The 19,241-nt window shown below is 54.5% G+C and overlaps 2 protein-coding genes across 4 annotated transcripts in view; both read right to left on the bottom strand.

The window, feature by feature from the left end:
- Positions 1-375: 375 nt before the first annotated feature.
- On the bottom strand, positions 376-3,181 carry LOC109281067 (C-type lectin lectoxin-Thr1). 3 transcript variants are annotated; one of them, XM_019479165.2, is made up of 5 exons: positions 1,818-3,181; positions 1,406-1,506; positions 1,054-1,191; positions 789-909; positions 376-597 (listed from the first exon to the last, which is right to left on the bottom strand). In XM_019479165.2, exons 1-5 carry the CDS (start codon positions 1,882-1,884, stop codon positions 515-517), a joined length of 510 nt encoding a protein of 169 aa, XP_019334710.1. In that variant the 5' UTR covers positions 1,885-3,181; the 3' UTR covers positions 376-514. The 3 variants fall into 3 exon arrangements, with proteins under 3 accessions (XP_019334710.1, XP_059581557.1, XP_059581556.1); XM_059725574.1 differs by having other exon boundaries at positions 529-909; positions 1,818-1,893; positions 2,324-3,181; XM_059725573.1 differs by having other exon boundaries at positions 529-909.
- Positions 1,889-19,241, bottom strand: part of LOC132249835 (uncharacterized) — a 25,406-nt gene continuing 8,053 nt past the window's right edge. Inside the window, exons 2-3 of the mRNA XM_059725484.1 lie at positions 3,233-3,487; positions 1,889-1,893 (exon numbers count right to left, since the gene is read on the bottom strand). Of these exons, the coding sequence (XP_059581467.1) occupies positions 1,889-1,893; positions 3,233-3,487 (260 nt within the window). The remainder of the gene's footprint in view (positions 1,894-3,232; positions 3,488-19,241) is intronic.

The raw sequence follows: 19,241 nt of genomic DNA, 5'->3' as shown, positions 1-19,241 counted from the left end.
TCATGCGTGTCAGGGCAGAAGCCTGGCGTTCCTGTAGGCCCGGACCGGATGGAGGGGAGCTGGGCACCGGCCGGCAGGGCTGGGGCAGGCGACAGCGGGGCGGCGGCGGGCGGAGGCTGCCGGGGCAGAAAGCCGGGAGGTGTTGGGGCTGGGGGGACGCGGTTGTGGCCTGGGCTGAGGTTGGGGAGGAGGCGGCAGGCAGCCGGGAGCTCCGTGCCCCGACGCCCGGGCCTGCGGCTCGGTTGCGTGGCAGGGGAGAAGGGCCTGCCGGGGGAAGGGGGCAGAAAACAGACTGGTCCTGGTAGCCGTGCGGCTGCGGCAGGAGGTGTTGCCCGGGAGTGGGGCGCGGCGGGAGAAGAGATGCGTGGGACCGGCTGCTTCAGGAACTTTATCATCGCTAGCCCCGGGGGCGGGGCGCGGCGGGGCGGGGAGGTGCTGCTGCACCGCCGGGAGGGGGGAGACAGGCTGGGGGCAGCGGGGTCGGCTCGAAGGCGGTGGCCGGGGCAGGACGGGCTCAGGCCGGGCACTGCGGCTGCCGGCACTGGCACAGAAAGGCGCTCTCGGCCGCGCAGTGCTCTGCCTTCCACTTCAGGAACGCTGCGGGAACAAGGGCGTTAGCTCCGCGGCCGGAGCCGGTCCTGTCCTTCCCACTCCACTCGCCCCGGCCGCGCGGCTCTGCCCTGCAGCTGGCTTCGCCCTCTACACCTGCTCGCAGCCCGTACCCGCCCGGGAGCGCACGGGTCCCCGGCTCTGAGCCAGTCTCGCCCCGGCCCGGCCGCGCAGCTCACCGGTGCCGCTCCACATCAGCGCACAGAGTTTCCCCGCTCCCGGCCGCGAGCGGCCCGGCTCCCCCGGCTCCCAGGAGCTGAAGCTGAAGCCAGTGTCTCCCGTCCACGTCCAGCCTCCTCCCTGCGGAGAGGGGCCCGTCAGCTCGGAGCACAAGGGCAACCAGGGTGGGGCGCAGGCCGCAGAGCGGCTGCAGGGCACAGCGGCACTTCCACTGCGGCCCTCCCGCAGCCACTCGGACCCGGGTAGGCGCCGCCGGGCGCTCACCTGCGGCGGGCGGTGGAGCCCGATCCAGACACCACCCGCGGGCATCCGTTGCGAGACGTGGATGGCCAGCATTCCGCTCTCCACCGCGCTCCGCACCCAGGCCAGGTGCGTCCCGGGGCCGTAACTGCGGCACTCCGCCTGCGCGACACCGGCGCCCAAAACCCGGGCTGAGGCTCCCCGCGGCGGACGAGCCGCAGACGGGGTGAGGCAAGGGCAGGGAGCGGCCTGCGCTGACGGCCCGCGGGGATGCGGGGCGTGTCGCGGGCCTGAACCGGGGCCGGTCCGGGGTTAGCGCCCGGCTCCACCTCCCCCGGCTCACCCCGCACCCCCGCGCCACTGTGCCCCACCTCACCTCCGCCTCTGCCCAGGGCAGCGGCTGGAGAAAGAGTCCGTAGCAGTTGCCGCGGTAGAAGAGCCAGCCCCGGGGGCAGGACTCCACCTCTGGCGCGGCGCCTGCGGGGTAGGAGCGGGAGCAGGGGGAACCGGTAGGGTCTGGCGGTGCGCTCGCACGGACCGGGCGGCGCTGGGGGGTGGGGGGTGCTGGCGACCCCCTGTAGCTGAGATGGGTGGGGGGTCTCGGCCCGGCCCGGCTCGGCACCAGGCGCAGGGGGCGCCATCCTGGGGCCGGGGGGAGGCACGGCGGGAGAGAACCTCGGGGAGATGCCCAGGGGCAGGAGGCGGGACCCAGGTGACATGAACTCGCTTCCTGGCACAGACAGAGGCCTCGGGCCCAGGTCCTTGGAGGGAGCTGGTCAGGGACTCACCTTCCAGCCAGGGGCTCAAAGCCAGGCAGCCGAGGAGGCAGAAGCAAAGGCGGGCCGTGGTCCCCATCTCCTTACCCTGGGAGAAAACAAACGAGGGGAGAGGGGCTGCAAGCCCCCTGGACCAGTCCTTCCCTCTCAGGCTGTTTCACTGAGAGAAGAACTGCAGACCTGGGACTATCTGCTCCAGCACCTGGCCCTGCTCAGCCCATCCACCAGCCCCACCCAACCCCTGGGAGCAGGGAGCTGCAGGGCCCATTTCCTTGGCTGGTTCCAAGGACCTTGTCACCTGCAGCCTCAGGGTTCCTCTCCTCTCTGGCAAAGCCTACAGAGAGGATGCACCAGTCCATAGGGTCATGGTGCTAGGTGCAGTGCTGTGGGGAAGCGGGGCAGAAAGACTGATTCATGGTTGAGGAGACTCAGAACTGGTCTTGCCCTATCACAGGAAGAGGCACCCCCAAAGGACCCAGCACCTGGGGCAGGGGCAGGGAGTAAGGGCAAGGACTCACCTGTCCGTCTGGTCCAGAGCAACAAGGATCTGTGTTCAGCTTGTGACAGACACTACCTGCTGTGGGGGGGGCTTATAGCCTGGCAGGGGCAGGAGCAGGGGCGGGGAAGACTGAACAGGGAAATGGAGCCCTCTGCTAAACTGGCACAGTGCGGCAGAGAAAGATGAATCCACCTCCTCCCCCTACAGCTCCCACACACCTGCAGCTCCTGCCCCTCCCATAGCTGCTGCCTGCCCTGCACACCTGCGGTTCCTGCTGCCTCAACCAGTGATGACCCAGGCCTGGGAAGGGCTGCTGCCCACTCAGAGGAGAGTGGAAACTAGAGCAGGGCAGGATTTCTGTCAGGTTGGGCTGTGCCAGGTGGGGTGTGCTGGGCTTTTTGTGTGTCACTTCCCCCCTGCCCCCACCTTCACCACTATCCCTTCAGGCTCCTTGGGCCCTGCCCTGGGCCCTAGCACTGGTGCTAGGTGCTTCTGGCTGCTGGCGAGGGCAACTTGCCTGGCCTTGTGCTTCAAGCCCTTTGGGGCTCCCCCACTACCTTCATTGCACCTGTGAGTCATTGTGCATGCAATGCCACGTGGCTGAATGCCTCTCCATTGCCCATTTGTCAGGAGCGGCAATTCTGTGGGGCATTCCCAGAACAAGGGCACAGGCAGTGAGATGTCTCAATAAGGAGTTCAACTTATTATATGCCAGAGTGTATAGGCTTATGTGCAAATACAGACCCTTGCATGTGCACACACACCCCCTTCCTGTTAGAGGGTGTAGTATATCGGGGTTGGGGCAGAGCAGGCAGTGCTCTGGCTCCCCCCTATCTCCCCACTGGGAACAAGTGCAGGTTCTGCCCCCCCACAGAACATGGACTGGCCCTCCCTGGAGCACCTACCTGCACCCCCCCAACACACACACCCCCCAATGCCCCCACAGGCTGTCCCCTGGGCAGCTGCCTCTCTGAGATGGGAGAAGGGAAGCATGAACCACGGTCTGTAAAGGCCACATCTCCAGAGTGTGTCTGGTTCTTTCCCAGTGTCAGGGGCAGGGCAGCAGATGCAGCTGTAGTGGGCTGGGGCTCAGCCCAAGAGACAAGCTGGGCTCCCACGTTGGCGGTAATGGTGCAGGGGATCTTGCTGTGCCTAGGGCAGATCCAGGTGGAGCCAGGACTCTCTGGGGGGACCAGAAATATGTGGTCTCAGCAGGCACAAGGGACATTGGCAACCCAAGCAGATGTGGGGAATCGCTCCCATTGGGGCTGAAGTAAGGGAAGGGGCAAGTGTACCCTCCCTGGGGCACTTGCAGATGATGCCTTTAGTGCGCATTAAACTTTCAGGGAGATTGGGGCCCTCCTGGGTCTCTGATGCTGCCTGAAAGATGACTGGTGCCTTGTCAGGGTCCTCCTGGCAGCCCCTCCTATACCCCGAACACCTTGGAAACTAGTCTGTCACAGCGTCACAAAAGCCCAGCCTATTCCAGCCATTCCCTGAAAAAAAAGAGGCTCTCAGGATCCACCCCCAGCTTCAGAGCAATGCAGGACGTGGGAACTCCTGGATCCTTGTGGTGCCAGCAATATTTGCTCTCCAGATCCAAGCCCAACTCTGAACCCAGCAGGAAAGGCAGACCCTGCAACTGGTTCATGTGCTGGATCTACAGGATGTGTGCTGTGTCCCAGACCTCTCTACAGCAACCCTTCTGGAAGGGACCCTCCAGGGGCTGGACACAGGGCCCCACTCTGTGTGGGACTGAGTCCTGTGGTAATGCTTACCAAGGATGGGGGTCTCTGATGCCTCAGCATTTCTCCACATGGCTCTTGCAATGAGTGCACGAACCTCACCCCAGCTGCAGCCTGTGCCCTCTGGGAGCTGTGAGGCCAGCAGACATATGCAGGGCCCACAAGCAGCTGCCCCAAATGAGCTGGCAGCAATTAAACACAGGAATGCAGTTGTTTCAGATGCCTACATTACCCCATCAAAGCCAAAGTGGTCCCTGCATCTATCTTGCAACATAATCTGTCCCACAGCGCCCAGATCTTGTCCTTCCCCATACTGCCAGCCTTATTGGTAACAATTCTTTCACAGCCAAGGTGTTGGGTTCCACTGCAGTCAAGCTGGTTTGACATGTTCTCCTTGTGCGCAATTGCTGGTTCTACATTCCTGCTCCAAGGACCTCCATCACATATGGCCAGTCCTCCATAATTCGTTCTTACTGGCCAGGACACCTGCAAGGGTGACAAGCAAGCCAATACTCCAGCCCTGGGAAGGAATCATCTACTTCAAACCATGCAGGGAGCTGCACAGAGTGAGAGGTGAGCTGGGCCAGGCTGCTCTTCCACAGTAACATAGAAACAGATGTTTCTGTATTCCCCACAGCTGTAGAGCTGTTAGCCATGCACAAAGAGAGAAGCATTCAGCAGCTCTCTCTGTTCTGCAGCACAGAAATGGTAGGGAGATGCATTCCTATTCTGCAGCAACAATGACACAATAACTGGAGGAGAATATTAATATTCTCAGCAGAAGCAGATAATGTGCACCTGGAAACCATATAAGAGCCAGACAAGGATACTGGCTTTTAAGCCCCTTTGTAACACAGGGGAAACTCCAAAGGATTGGAAAAAGCTGCTGTTTAAAGTACATGAAAAAAGCATGATGGCGTGAGTAAGCACAGGTTAGTTAGCTTGGCACTGACCGTGGGAAATGCCGATAGGGGATGCAAACAATACCGATTTAAGGAATGGTCATGTATAAGTCTAAGGTGCTCTACGGAACAAAAGTCTTGTCAGAAAAACTTGGCTGGGTAGGGTGTCATGTCTTGTGGTTGTGACAGGGTTGCCTGTAGTTTTGCTAAGAAGCTAGACAATAGATTTATATAGGATGGTTTGGATAGTGATGATCCTGCCTTAGGCAGGGGGTTGCACTAGAATGAGACTAGAAGGGGGTTCCTTCCAGCCTGACTTCTCTATGATGCGATGAGATTCTATGTTTTTTATGAGGTTGCAAAGTTACCACACAAGACAGCTGTGCTCTGATTTTATAAGGCATTTGTCTCAGTCACCCATGACTTGGTGGAACTGTGACATCACTTGAACCCATATTATAAACCTAGATAATAATAAAGAAACTGATGGTGATGATGATGACAATGATGATAATGATAATCAGATTAAGAATCATCTAAGTGCTGAGACTTCTCAAGGGAATCCTACATGGAGTGATGAAGAGGAAGGGGAACAAGACAGAAAATGAGAGTGGGAGGCTTCACCCAAGGGTTTCAAGCAGCCTTTGGATGTACTGTACCCAGAGGGCCTCTGAGAGGAAACCTCTGCTAGAGCGGCCCTCCATCTAGACATGCTGTCCAGCCCATCCAGCTCGAAGCCCTGTGGGCATAAGCAGGGTGGGCTTGCCCAGGGGGTCTGACACTGGGAACTGGGCGGGGGGGGAGCAGGGAATGGGGCCATGATGGTGCTGACCACTTAGGAGAGGCACATGCCCTGGTTTGTAAATGCAGTAGAATCAGCAGCAGCACCACAGTGGAGGGTAGCGGCATGAGCAGGAACCAGGCCAGGGCCAGGCATCATCAGTGTGCAGAAAAAGCCCGTCTCCAGCTCAGGAAATGCCATGCTGAAAGGTCAAGGCTTGGAACTGCTTGTCTAGAGCCATGCAGATGCATAAGAGTGAGCCTGGACTTAGCGTGTGCAGAGCTGCCGTGATGTTGGTCTGAAGCCAGGCAGATGGCAAGGCAGGGTGGCACCTTACAGACTAACTTGTTCAGAAGTGCATGAGCTTTCTTAGGCAGCAGCCAACTTAGATGCTATTATGGTCTCTCCTATGATAGCCCGAGTGCCTACGTGCCTGTGTTAGTCTATAAAATGCCATTAGTATGCACAGGAGGGTCTGTGCCATTCATGGGGGCTGGCAGACTCTGCCTCAAGCCATGCAGCTTTAAGATCAAGGTGCAGTGGAGAGGATTCACAAGTAGCCACCCAGCTGGTCTCAGACAGAGATGGGCACTAGGAAACATGCCACATCGCAGGCCAGGGTAGTCTAGAACTTCTAGAATTTGTTCATGGTGCCTGGTGTCACAACCCAAAGTTGTGATTTTTTGTTTGTGTGTGTGCTTCAGCACCGCTAAATTATTTCCCGCCAATTTGTCGCTTTCTTTGCACTGTGCATCTCTTTCTTGCATCGTAGTGATACACGCTGTAAAGAAGTTCCCGCCATTTGTATTAGGATTTACGCCATGTTATTGGCCCATTTCTAATATAGGCACACGTGGCAGCTAGCAATTGGCTTGCTAGCCGTACGTAAGGCTTGGGTAGCTTCCGCCCAAGTTGGAGGAGGGAGGACGAGAGAGATTCTGTGTGAAGATCTCCAAGCGCTGCGGACCCTCGCGGACCCAGCACGCCTCTCCTAAGCAGGCAAGAGAGGCAATAGAACCGGGTCTACGGAGCTTTCGCTTCTCGCCTCTCCCCGTCGCCGAGCGCAATCCTAGACGTATCCCTTTCCTGTAACTTCGGACCCTGCGGAGCCTAGCAAACTCCGGGGAAAACTTATCGGAGCCGCGGAGCCTAAATAGCTCCGGGGAAACTTTTCGAATACAACTTAACCGGACCCACGGAGCCTAGCAAACTCTGTGGGAGCAATTAATTTGTCAGAGTCCTCCAACGAGGGCTCAAGCGGGAGCTGTGCCTGGAAACCTGTCCAGCCTACACCAATGCCATCTTCGGTGTAAGTAAATAATCTTTTCAATCAACCATTACGCCTCCGAAACTAATTCTAACTCGCGTGCGCTAAACCGCCCTGCGGTTCTCTCCCGCCCCACGTGCCCGGGCTGCTAGCCACAGCCCGCGTGCACCGAAGACGGGTCTGGTTCGACCCCGGCTCGCCCCCGGCTAGCTCATGGCGGCCAGAGTGGGATATGAATCACCGCCGACGAGGGCGGGATCAGGGCCCGGCCTGCACACCTGGGAAGCTGAGACTGGGGGCAAGTTAATGATGGGTTCAGGTTTCATTACAGTTCAAAGCGATGTGGGTGATGCCAAGAGAGGGGACTCAAAAACACAGGTATGGAGAGTTCTTTTGATGCCATAGGTCAATTGAAATAAACTGCAGACAACTGGTTTACAAGGAACAAATTGTTCTGAGTCGAGGGATAGGAACTATGACAACAACAGGCTGCAGTGTCTTTTCAACACGGAAAACAGAGGAGACGGTGTGGTTTGCATTGCTCACATTAGACACAGTCAGTGGGAGGGAATTTCTATCCACAAAGAAGACTCTGAGGACTAGCCAGCTCCCCAGGCACCTTCAGGGACTGTATTGCTCTGGCCTGTGCCCCATTGCAGCAGTGTTTGGTGATTTGCCAGCACTGCTGAAGCCGGACAGGCTGGCTGGCTGCATGGAGGTGGTAGCAGCATCTGCACATCCAGATCTGACAGGGGCCCTTGGGACTAGAACAGGGCAGCATTGTGGGTGTTCTCGCCTGCCTCTCTACTGGAAATGCATTATGGAGCCAGAGAGAGAAACTAGAACTGTGGCTCTGCACTCGGGTGCTGGGCACATAGTGTCATAGTTAGTCAGGTTGGAAGGGACCTGAGCACATCTTCAAGTCCAACCCCCTGCCATGGCAGGAAAGAGTACTGGGGTCAAACGACCCCAGCAAGGTGTTCGTCCAGCCTCCTCTTAAAGACCCCCAAGGTAGGAGCCAACACCACTTCTCTTGGAAGTTGGTTCCAGATCCTAGCAGTCCTGACAGTGAAGTAGCGCCTCCTGATGACATGCATGTTTCATGAGCATGAAGGTGGGTAGTTATGTTGGTATGAAGGCAGGGCGAGGTAATGCCTTAGACCAGGGGTTGTCAACTGGGGGTATGCGTACCCCCAGGGGTACTTGAGAAGGCCCTAAGGGTACACACAGGTGGGCGGGGAAGGAGCATTACCATGCAGCATCCTGTGCTGTTATGCAGGTGCCGCCCGCCCAGGCAGACATGGAGAGTGGGGGAAGCTCACATGTGGTGGCTGCCATCGCTCCACATCCAGCCATTTGCCATCCCCACCCCTCAGCTCGGCAGTCGAGGGTACACTGCTCTGCATCCAGTCGCTGCTGGGTACAATGATGCAAAAAGGGGTAAAAAAACCCCTCCCTGACATCTGACTCCCCAGGTATCTCTCCACTTTCATCCCCCTTCTCTCTCTCTCCCCCTGCCCCCCCCTTGCCTGTCTCTCACCCATTGACTCCTCAATCTACATTTTCACTGACTACCTGTCTTGTACACATACCAGCTCAGCCGCTGGCTTCTTTACTTTTCATCCCATCCAGGAAGAGCACACACCAACTGCTGAAACTTCCTTAGCCTGACGAAGGGTTTTTGAACCCAAAAGCTTGCTTAATAACTATTCTCCAACCATTTGGGTTGGTCTAATAAAAGATATCAGATTCACCCAAGGAACCTTGTCTGTATATGTCCTTAGACCAACACGGCTACAACCTATACCCCTGCAAGAAAGAGGAAAGAGTTTACCTTCCCCAGAGTACCTTCCCCAGAGCAGCAGAAGCCTCGCCTCTGTCATCTAGTGGTGAATCATAGTTAAAGCTGTGCTGCTATTTATTGGTATCGGAAGGGGAGTGTGATCAGAGGTAAATCACCCTGGGTTATGGTGGGGAAACTTTTAATTTCCTTCCGAAAACTACACCTCCTCCAAACACTAGGGGTTACTAGGTAACTAGGGGTTACGTGTCCTCTTGCACACCCATGCAGATTTGGGATTCTCACAGCCTGTTCTCTCTCCCCTCCAATCACCTCCACATGCAGACAGAGGATTCCCTCTGCAGGTCTCTGTTCCTGCAGTACAAGCCTTTCCAGCCCAAACAGAGGACTTCCCTCTGCAGGTCCCTGACCATGCAGCTTCTTCCAGCTCCCAGTTAGCTTACCAACCCTTCCCACTCTTTCCCTGGGTACCTGTGTCCCTGCTTGCACAGCTCCCACTAGGGTGGGGAATCAACTTCTCCTGGGATGACTCAGACTCTCCTCTGTCCTGAAGTCTACTCCCCAGCAAGCCTCAGCTCCACTTCCTCCAGGGGGGGGAGTCTGCCCCTCTCTTCAGACTGGCGTTGTTCATATCTGGCTTCTCTCCCACTCCTTTTCTCTCCCTCGGCTTTTTATGGCTCCATAGTAGTCAATCAGAGCCTGGGGTTTGCAATGGGGGTTCTGGTCACAATTCAAATGCTTCAGTAAAAAGTATGCATTGTGCACAGCATACCCTCCATTTGGAAAAGATATTTCACCCTCTGCAAACTTTTGGCCACCTTTCTTGCAAAGTTCTTAGGCACAGCTCACCCACTCAGCTTTCAGCCAAGAAAGCCTTTGCAGCTGTTACATATGTACCAGACCCTAATTGTTGTGTGGGATCCTCTAACTTGGTGCCTCCCTAGGCACCACCTGTGCTTTTGCTGTGGATTCCTGCTCAGCATTATGGAGTGGGTGGCCCTGGTAATGGCCTTGTGCTGATCTAACCAATGCATGGGGGAGATGCAAAGATTGAATAGGATGGTGTTGATTGTTCCTGTGGCTGAGCTCTGGGTGTGGCTACAGGGCAGGTGCATGGGGAAGGCCTGGCTACCTTATGAAGCAGTGGTGATGAGTAGGGGTGCATGGGGCTGCACATGCACTCCCTGAGAGCACTGGTGCACTCCCTGACAGGCCGCACTCTCCGCTGAGGCGATGGGCAGGGGGGGCAGGTGGGAGTGCCAGTGCCCCCCCGCCTCCCATGAGGCTAAGCCAGGGAGTGGGAGCACCAGATGAAGTGCTGCGGCCACTTCCCGGAGAGCTGCAGCCACTTTCTGGTTGGTGCGATTGGCCGTGGAGAGAGACCCGTCGCTGACTGGTCACCGGGGGGGGGGCCTTGTGCCCCCTGTGACTAAGGTGGCACCAGTCACACATGCTATGAAGGCATTAACTGTCCACTGAGATCTGGCTTTTAGTCAGTAAAAGGAAATTAGTTTACATCCTGAGGACTGTGGGATACTGCGGAGATAGCTCATGCCTTGAAAGAAGGGCTTATTTTGCTCAGGTAACAGCAGCTGGTCCAGCTGGCTAAAATCACCCAGGGAACAGAGAGAGGCCATGAACACTAGAGTAATTTACCCTGAGTTTTAACCTGCAGCCTCCACCTCTCTCCGCTGGGGAGGAGGCTCTTCTCAGCCAGACTGGCTGATCTGCTCCACTGGGCTTTAAACTAAGCCTGCTGGGGGACGGGGGCACTACCGCCACTGCTGGCCCGCTGAGCAACCCTTGCAAAGCCAGCAGGCCAAGGCACTTAAGGGAGCCCACCCCTGCCTCAGCCCTGGTACCATCTGTGGGCAAGGCAAGAGCCCCCAAGGGGACGCTTGCCCGCCTGTACACTAATGCCAGGAGCTTGGGGAATAAGCAGGAGGAACTTGTCCTCCTGCTTAACACAAATAATTACGACGTCATAGGGAAATTACAACGTCATAGGGATCATGGAGACCTGGTGGGACTCCACCCATGACTGGACCACAGGTATAGACGGCTATACCTTCCTTGTACAGGAGAGATCGAGTAGATAAAAGGGGCAGGGATGTAGCTCTCTATGTTAAGGAGAGCTACGTGTCCCTGCAAGCTAATGTTAGTGACCAGGGTGGACGACTGGAGACCCTCTGGGCTAAAATCTGTGGGGAACACGGCACAGGGGACACAATGGTGGGAGTCTACTACAGACCTCCCACCCAAAGTCAAGAGCTTGACCAGGAGTTCGCTTGGGAACTGGCTGAGACCACATGCTCCAGGACCATGGTTGTCATGGGTGACTTCAACTACCCAGACATCTTGTGGGAGGATCACTCCGCAGCCAAGGCTGCAACTGAACTCCAACTAGCTTTGAGCATCAAGGACAATAAAAAGTCCTTTTTCAGATATGTGAGGAGCTGGAGGAAAAGCAATGGCAATGTTGGACTCCTGCTAAACCAGATGAGACAACTGACTACTGACGCCCAGGAAAAAGCCAACCTATTAAACAAGTACTTTGCGTCAATCTTTCATCAGTCCCATGGGACGCCCATGCCCACTATGGGACAGGGAGGTCCGGGTGAGAGAGATCCCCTGCCCTCCATCAATGCTGACCTTGTGAAGGAACACCTTGAGAGGCTGGATACCTTCTAATCAGCCGGGCCTGACAATCTTCACCCCAGGGTACTCGAGGAGCTGGCGAGCATCATAGCTCAGCCTCTGGCACGGATCTTTGAAAACTCTTGGCGCTCTGGTGTCGTGCCCGAAGACTGGAAGAAGGCCAATGTGGTGCTTATCTTCAAGAAAGGGAGGAAAGTGGATCCGGCTAACTATAGGCCCATCAGCCTGACTTCTATCCCAGGGAAGGTCTTAGAAAAGTTTATTAAAGAGGCCATCCTTAATGGACTGGCCGACGCCAACATCTTAAGGGATAGCCAGCACAGGTTTGTTGTGGGTAGGTCTTGCTTGACCAATCTCATTTCCTTTTACGACCAGGTGACCTATCACCTGGACAAGGGAGAAGAGACTGATGTTATATATTTTGACTTCAAAAAAGCCTTTGATCTGGTATCCCATGATCACCTCTTGGCAAAACTGGCCAATTGTGGCCTTGGGTCCACCACGATCCGCTGGCTGGGGAATTGGCTCCATGGTCAGACCCAGAGGGTGGTCATTGATGGAAGTCAATCATCATGGTGCCCTGTGACCAGTGGAGTCCCCCAAGGCTCTGTCCTTGGACCCATATTGTTCAACATTTTCATCAGTGATGTGGACATTGGAGTCAGAAGCGGACTGGCCCAGTTCGCCAATGACACTAAACTTTGGGGCAAAGCATCCACACCTGAAGACAGGAGGGCAATCCAGGCTGACTTGGACAGGCTCAGCAAATGGGCAGACAAGAACCTGATGGGGTTTAACACTGAAAAATGCAAGGATCTCCACCTTGGGAGGAAAAACCCACAGCATCCTTATAGGCTCGGCAGTGCTATGCTGGCTAGCACTAAGGAAGAAAGAGATTTGGGGGTCATCACTGACCACAAGATGAACATGAGCCTTCAATGCAATGCTGCAGCTAGTAAAGTGACCAAAACGCTGGCTTGCATCCACAGATGCTTCTCAAGCAAATCCCAGGATGTCATTCTCCCCTTGTACCCGGCCTTGGTGAGGCCACAGCTGGAGTACTGCGTCCAGTTTTGGGCCCCACAATTCAAAAAGGTTGTGGAGAAGCTTGAGAGAGTGCAGAGAAGAGCCACGCGCATGATCAGAGGTCAGGAAAACAGACCTTACAATGACAGGCTGAGAGCTATGGGGCTCTTTAGCCTGGAAAAGCGCAGGCTCAGGGGTGATCTGGTGGCCACCTATAAGTTTATCAGGGATGATCACCAGTATCTGGGGGAACGTTTGTTCACCAGAGTGCCCCAAGGGATGACGATGTCAAACGGTTATAAAAACTACTACAAGACCATTTCAGGTTGGACATAAGGAAGAATTTCTTTACTGTCCGAGCCCCCAAGGTCTGGAACAGCCTGCCATCGGAGGTGGTTCAAGCACCTACATTGAACACCTTCAAGAGTAAATTGGATGCTTATCTGCAGAGACACCTGAAAACCTGGAGCTGCCTTCAGAGGTTGTGCTGCTCATTGACAATCTGGCATAGCCTACAGTTCAATCACTCCTGTCTTTGTATCAGTGTCCTGGACCTGGACTAAGGAGAGGCTAGGGTGGCCATCATAGAGGACATCCTGGTTTTCTACTACTCTGTCCTCTATTGATACGAAGATACGAAACCCGATGCCTTTCTTGAAGAGAAAAGTAGAGGATATAAAGGCATCTAATTTCATATCAATAGAGGACAGAGGACAACTAGATTGTCCTCTGTGATGGCCACCCTAGGAGAGGCATCTCATTGTGTCTCCCTGAAGTGGCGAAGGTTAAACAGATCTCAGCCTTAGCAGCCAAAGGTTGCTGTCCTGCAGCATGAGCTGCTACCTCCCTGGTGACAGCCCTGACTGGTGCCACAAATGGCAGCTCCCTTGGAGCCAGGCAGGATGGAATTCTGCTTCAGCACTCCTCTCCCTGTCCCACCTGACATGCCTCAAGACCCTCTCTGCCCACCCCCCAAACCAGGAGTGGGAAGGACGGCTATTGTATCTTCCCCTGGGCAGAGGGTTTCCTGCATGTGGGGAGCTCCCCACTGGCTTTCCCTGGCAGTGGCAAAGCCTGGTTTGGCAGCCCAGGGCAATCAGCCCAGCCATGCTCCCACAGGGCTGGGCAGAAGGGTAGCCAGATTCTCTTCAGGAGCTGTCCGTCTCCTCCTCTCCACCTGCCTTCACAAGAGAAGGCTGAGGGGGGACCTTGTGACCATCTATAAACTCACTAGAGGGGACCAGAAAGGCTTGGGGGAGACCCCCAGGATAACAAGGAATAACGGCCAGAAGTTGTTGGAGAGTAGGTTTAGATTAGACATCCGTAAGAACTACTTCACAGTCAGGGCAGCTAGGATCTGGAACCAACTTCCAAGGGAAGTGGTGCTGGCTCCTACCCTGGGGGTCTTTAAGAAGCGGCTTGATGCCTACCTGGCTGGGGTTATTTGAGCCCCGTTTTCCTCCTGCCCAGGCAGGGGGTCGGACTTGAAGATCTACAAGGTCCCTTCCGACCCGACTTCTATGATTCTATGATTACCTTGGATCTGGTGCTTAATTTCTGTTGCAACTGTGCCTTCCACTATGGGGGCACCAGCAAGTCTCCAAAGAAAAACCGGGTGGGGTCCAACCTTTCTGTTTCAGTGGGACACGGTGGCACCAGAGCCACTTCTACCTTTTTTAGGTCAGCCACCTTTTGTCCGGGTTGCACAAAAGGTCCCTCCCCAATGGATTGAGATCTCCTGTGGTGCTGGTTTTTCTAATGCAATTATCCCACTGGGGACCAGCATCTTCCTAAGCGCTCCTTGCTGGCATACTGGTTCCAACACTGCCAACTTTTGATCCTTGAATCTCATGGAACACTGGCACGTGGTATGAAGCAGCTGAGTAGTCTGAGCAGGCACGTGCTCGCGAGTGATGCCAGCATAGTGTAATGCCCCAACGGGGGAATCCTCTTTCTCTAATGGCCAGCTCTTGATCTTTTGATATGCCTCAGCACGAAGGACATGCATTTTGAGGGTTGCTGAATATAATTTTCCAGCTCTCTGCTTACAATATCCTGCCAGAATCTGAAAAAAAACTTGAGTTAGTTCCTACTATAATCAAGGCCCCTTGCATCCAGTTGGGGTCTGAACAAACCAATGTCACAGTGGCTACTTCCCTTTTAACACCTACAACGCTCTCAGGGAACTGAAGGCGACATATAATGTATCCACTACAGGGAGAGGCTGTGACTAAATCCACAGAGGCCTAATCCAACCAGTAGTTGCAAGGGCAGGTGTTTTAAATGTTGATCATATAAGGAAGGAAAAATGATCATCACCTGCAATCCACCGTCCAAAACAGCTGTGCACTGGCATCCTTCCACCATCACGGGGACCTCTGCTCTGGGGCCTAGTCCTGGTGGAAACTGCTGGGGTGGTAGGCAGCACCCACATGTCCTGATAGATCCCACATGTCCCTCCATTTTTGCAGTACCCGCTCTGGGTCCTCCTCATTGGGACACTCTCTCCAGACGTGCCCATTCTCTCCACATTTATAACAAAAAGTGTTCCTGCCTACCCTCTTGTGGGGCCCTCAAGTACGGGAGTCCTGAGCAGTTGCATGGCAATCTCTTTCTCCCATGGCAGCAGACCCAGGGGCACCCACCCAGCCAGGCAAGACATCCACCCCAGTGGGAATATCTTTGGTCTCAACCATGGAGCGTACTGTCTCAGCCAGCATGGCCCCGGAAAGGGGTACGTGTTGTGCTGCACTCTGCTGCACAGATCTGAATGTCGCTTTAATGGTTTGGAGTCTCTCCTGTTCTTGAACCTCTTGAATGAGAAGGCTCAAGCTGGGGGGTGTGCCTGTTCGGCCAGCGAGCTGTAGGTTATTTAATATGTGCTTGTGATACAACACCCCCACAAGTACTTGTCGCAGCCTGGCATGGTCTGCAGCTGTCTGGGTGAAACCCCACCCCCACATACTACTAGCTATTGAAGTATCTTCTCTAACCTGAGAATAAAGGGAGATATGGCCTTGCCCTGGTTCTGGCAAGCACTATGGCATTTGAACTACAGCATGCTCATGTGTGTCACACTCCCAAATACACTAGCCAGAGCCTTTAAGCACTGCTCAGCAGTAGCATCAGTGTTCTGAAATATAACCACGCAAGCTAGCCCGGTGGCAGGCTCTCACAGACTTCTGAGTAGTCGCCAACGCTTTTCAATATTTGGCACCTCCCAAGACTTGAGGGTCTCTGCAGCATAGGTGTGCCAAGAATCAAAGGTCTCTTCACCTGGTGGGGAAGGATCAGCTCCTGAAAACACTCAAAGTTTTTTGTAAGAGCCTAGATTAGATTGGGGCTGTGCGACCTCCGTCAGGATTTGCCTCAGAACTCCTATCCACTCAGGGGGTCCCCCTTCTCCAGCCCTTGGAGTGACTCTGTGGCTGTCTTGCCTGGTCTCTAAGGCTGAGGCAGCCATGCTGCTCACTACAGTTAGGCCCCAGACCCCCTGGTCTGGGGAAGCCAACACCCGAGGTATTCTGTCTGGGTCAACAGGGTTGGACATTTCACATAGAGCTAACCGACTATCCCCAGGGTCTCTGAAGCCTATACCACACACCCGACAAGCCCAAAACTCCACTGAGGAGTCTCACAGTAGTTTCTGCACTTTCTCCTGGGATAGGTCCTGCGAAATAGTTTCATAGTTGGTAGGGTCGGAAGGGACCTGGGCAGATCATTAAGTCTGACCCCCTCCCACGGCAGGAAAGGATGCTGGGGTCAAACAACCCCAGCTAGGTGATTATCTAGCCTCCTTCTGAAGACCCCCAGGGTAGGACTCTCAGTCAACTTATGGCTGTTATTCCTTGTTACTCCCAGTAGTGCTCAGGGGAACAGGGACTCTCCCATTACCCGCTGGTCCCCCTTGGCCAGTTTGTAGACGGCCACCAGATCCCCTCTCAGCCTTCTCTTGTGGAGGCTGAACAGGTTCAGGTCCCATAGCCTCTCCTGGTAGGGTCTGCCCTGCTGCCCCCTGACCATGCAAGTGACCCTCCTCTGGACCCTCTCCATGCTGTCCACATCCCTCCTGAAATGCGGCGCCCAGAGCTGGACGCAGTACTCCACCTGCGGTCTGACCAGTGTCGCATAGAGGGGGAGGATCATCTCTTTGGACCTGCTCGAGATGCATCTGTGGATGCACGACAAGGTGTGGTTGGCCTTCCTGACTGCGTCCCAACACTGGTGGCCCATGTTCATTTTGGAATCAATAATGACTCCAAGATCCTTTTCTGCTTCTCTGCTGACAAGAAGGGAGGTCCTCAGCCTGTAGGTCTGCTGCTGGTTCTTCCTCCCCAGGTGCAGCACCTTGCACTTGTCAGTGTTGAATCCCATCCTGTTCTCATCCACCCACCCCTGTAACCTGTCTCAATCTAGCTGCAGCCTGTCCCTCTCCTCCTGCCCACTTCTCCCCACATCTTAGTGTCATCTGTGAATTTGAACATGGTGCTTTTCAGCCCCTTGTCCAAGTTGCTGATGAAGATGTTGAACAGTGTGGGCCCAAGGATCAAGCCCTGGGGGACCCCACTGCCCACATCCCCCCAAGTAAAAAAAAAAAACAGTCCACCACCACTCTCTGGGTGCGGCCCTCCAGCCAATTGGCGACCCATCTGACTGTGTAGGCATCGACACCACAGTTGCCTCATTTTTTAATGAGAACAGGGTGAGAGACAGTGTCGAAGGCCTTCCTAAAGTCCAGAAAGATTATGTCCACCGTGACACCTGCGTCCAAGGATTTTGTGACCTGGGACCATCATAACCAGCCATAGCTATGGTGCAACTTAGCCGTCCAGGCAGGGCACAAAGAAAGCACACTGATACTGATACAAAGGCACCTTGTTAAACAGAGCTGCCCCCAGGTATCCCACACGAGCCCCCCAAAATATAACCCTAGCCATGGTGCTACTTGCAGCCACGTCTGGATTCAGGGTCCTGGAGTGTCAGATAGCCTCGGTCAACTTCTCAGCCCGTAAGGCTGAGGCTACCTCTCCGTGGAGTCAACATACGAATGAGATTAATAGCAGAACAGGATAGCAATAATCTAATTGTCAAAGGCAGGTATCAATGAACTAAAACACCCTATACAAATTGAATCAATGACACCCTCAGTACAACTCCCCAGCGTAGGCCTTGGGACTCCAGTGAACTTCAGCACGAGCACACAGGGTTAACAAGACATCAGCTCTCCTTCACACTGGCAACACTGTAACCATGGCTGGTGCTGCTGCTTCAGGAAGTCCTGCTCTCTGCTAGAGCCTCATGGGGAAGTTGGAAGCTCTCCTCTGCTCCAGCTGTCTGTGGTATCTGCAATGAAAAAGCACTGTCCCCTCTCCCCAAAGCACCTTTCTCCAATTCCCAGACACGGCCTCTTGTGCTGATAACTGAAACAACCCTGGGTAGATCACCCACCCAGCCCCAGGCTGGTTCTGTTAACTCTCTGCAGAGCCTTCCCAGATCAGCACCCTGCCGTCCTAGGCAAGTCTACTTTACCACCCTTTTTCCTCACACAGGTCCCTCTGCCTCACAGAGAGAAAAAAAGGATATCAGGTTGCCTTCTCCCCATCACTAAGGGCAGGTTCACTTCACAGACAGGCTGCAGGGTGGTTCCTCCCCAAGCTCTGTGGCCCCAGGGCGCCTTCCCTTCTCTGGGCCTGCCTGAGTCCCCAGAGCTAAGTTCCCTCCCCTCTCCTGCCTCAGGAGCCATGCTCTTGCAAGCAACGACTTTCTGCAAACTTTCCCACTCTGCCTTTGCAGGGATCCTGAGCCCTGCTGCAAATCCAGCATCAGCTGTTACATGCTTAAATACCAGAGATCTAAATACAGGATATAAGAAAAGGATTTTGGGGGCAAGGAAACAGGGTACTACCATCTCTAAAAAGCCAGCAATTGGCATTTGAGAAGGCATGGTTTGGTAATTTGATATAAAGCTAGATATGCATTTAGTTTTATTTCAACTTAATGTCATCACAGCTTCAACGAAACTTTTACACTATCATCTTACTTGATGTCACGTACAGAAATCTCTGGCAGAAAAGTGAAGGATCAAATGCAGCCTGAAACGTCGTCTTTGGCTGAATCCCCAGTGGTGGAGAGGTGCTGTTTTGGGTGACCCAAAAGGATCTTGCCTGGAAATCGCAGACCAATCTCAATCCCTTATTTGGTGCTGATTATATAGCACACAATTGGGGTGGGGGGGCTCTCAGTTAGCTGGCTGGCATGCAAAAAAACAAGTTTTGGGTCAGGCACTATCCTGCCCAGACTTCTTCAGGAGATCCCCTGGTCAGGGAGATGCATGGTTTGAGGCGACCCAAAGGGAGTTTTGCCCCATAGTCCCAGCCCAGAATAAGATCCTTATTTGGCACAACGTATCTAGCATGCAGGTATTGAGGGGTGGGTGTCATTTGACAGGCTGGCACTCAAAAACTGAGCATTGGGTCAAGCAGGAATCTGCCTAGGTTTCTTTTCAAGAATCTCTGGCAGGAGAAGTACCGTAACCACCAAGGCAGTTTTCTTAGTCACTGGGGATGACCTCTTTTCTGGCACAGGGTAGAAAAGTATCCACGGAGGTAATGTATGGTTCAGCTCCCATGTTCATTTCCCGTGGTAAGATCTTTATGCTCACTTTATGGAAATGGGTGAGCGAAACTCGGGGGCATCCAAAACCCAGGTGTCCAGGCTTGGGCCTGCATGTAGGATGCCCACCTAATAATTTGGAAAC

The sequence above is a fragment of the Alligator mississippiensis genome, chromosome 4 (genome assembly GCF_030867095.1).
Source record: "Alligator mississippiensis isolate rAllMis1 chromosome 4, rAllMis1, whole genome shotgun sequence".
Lineage (NCBI taxonomy): Eukaryota > Metazoa > Chordata > Crocodylia > Alligatoridae > Alligator > Alligator mississippiensis.
Note: the sequence above shows the minus strand (reverse complement) of the source record. Positions and strands in the feature narration are given on the sequence as shown.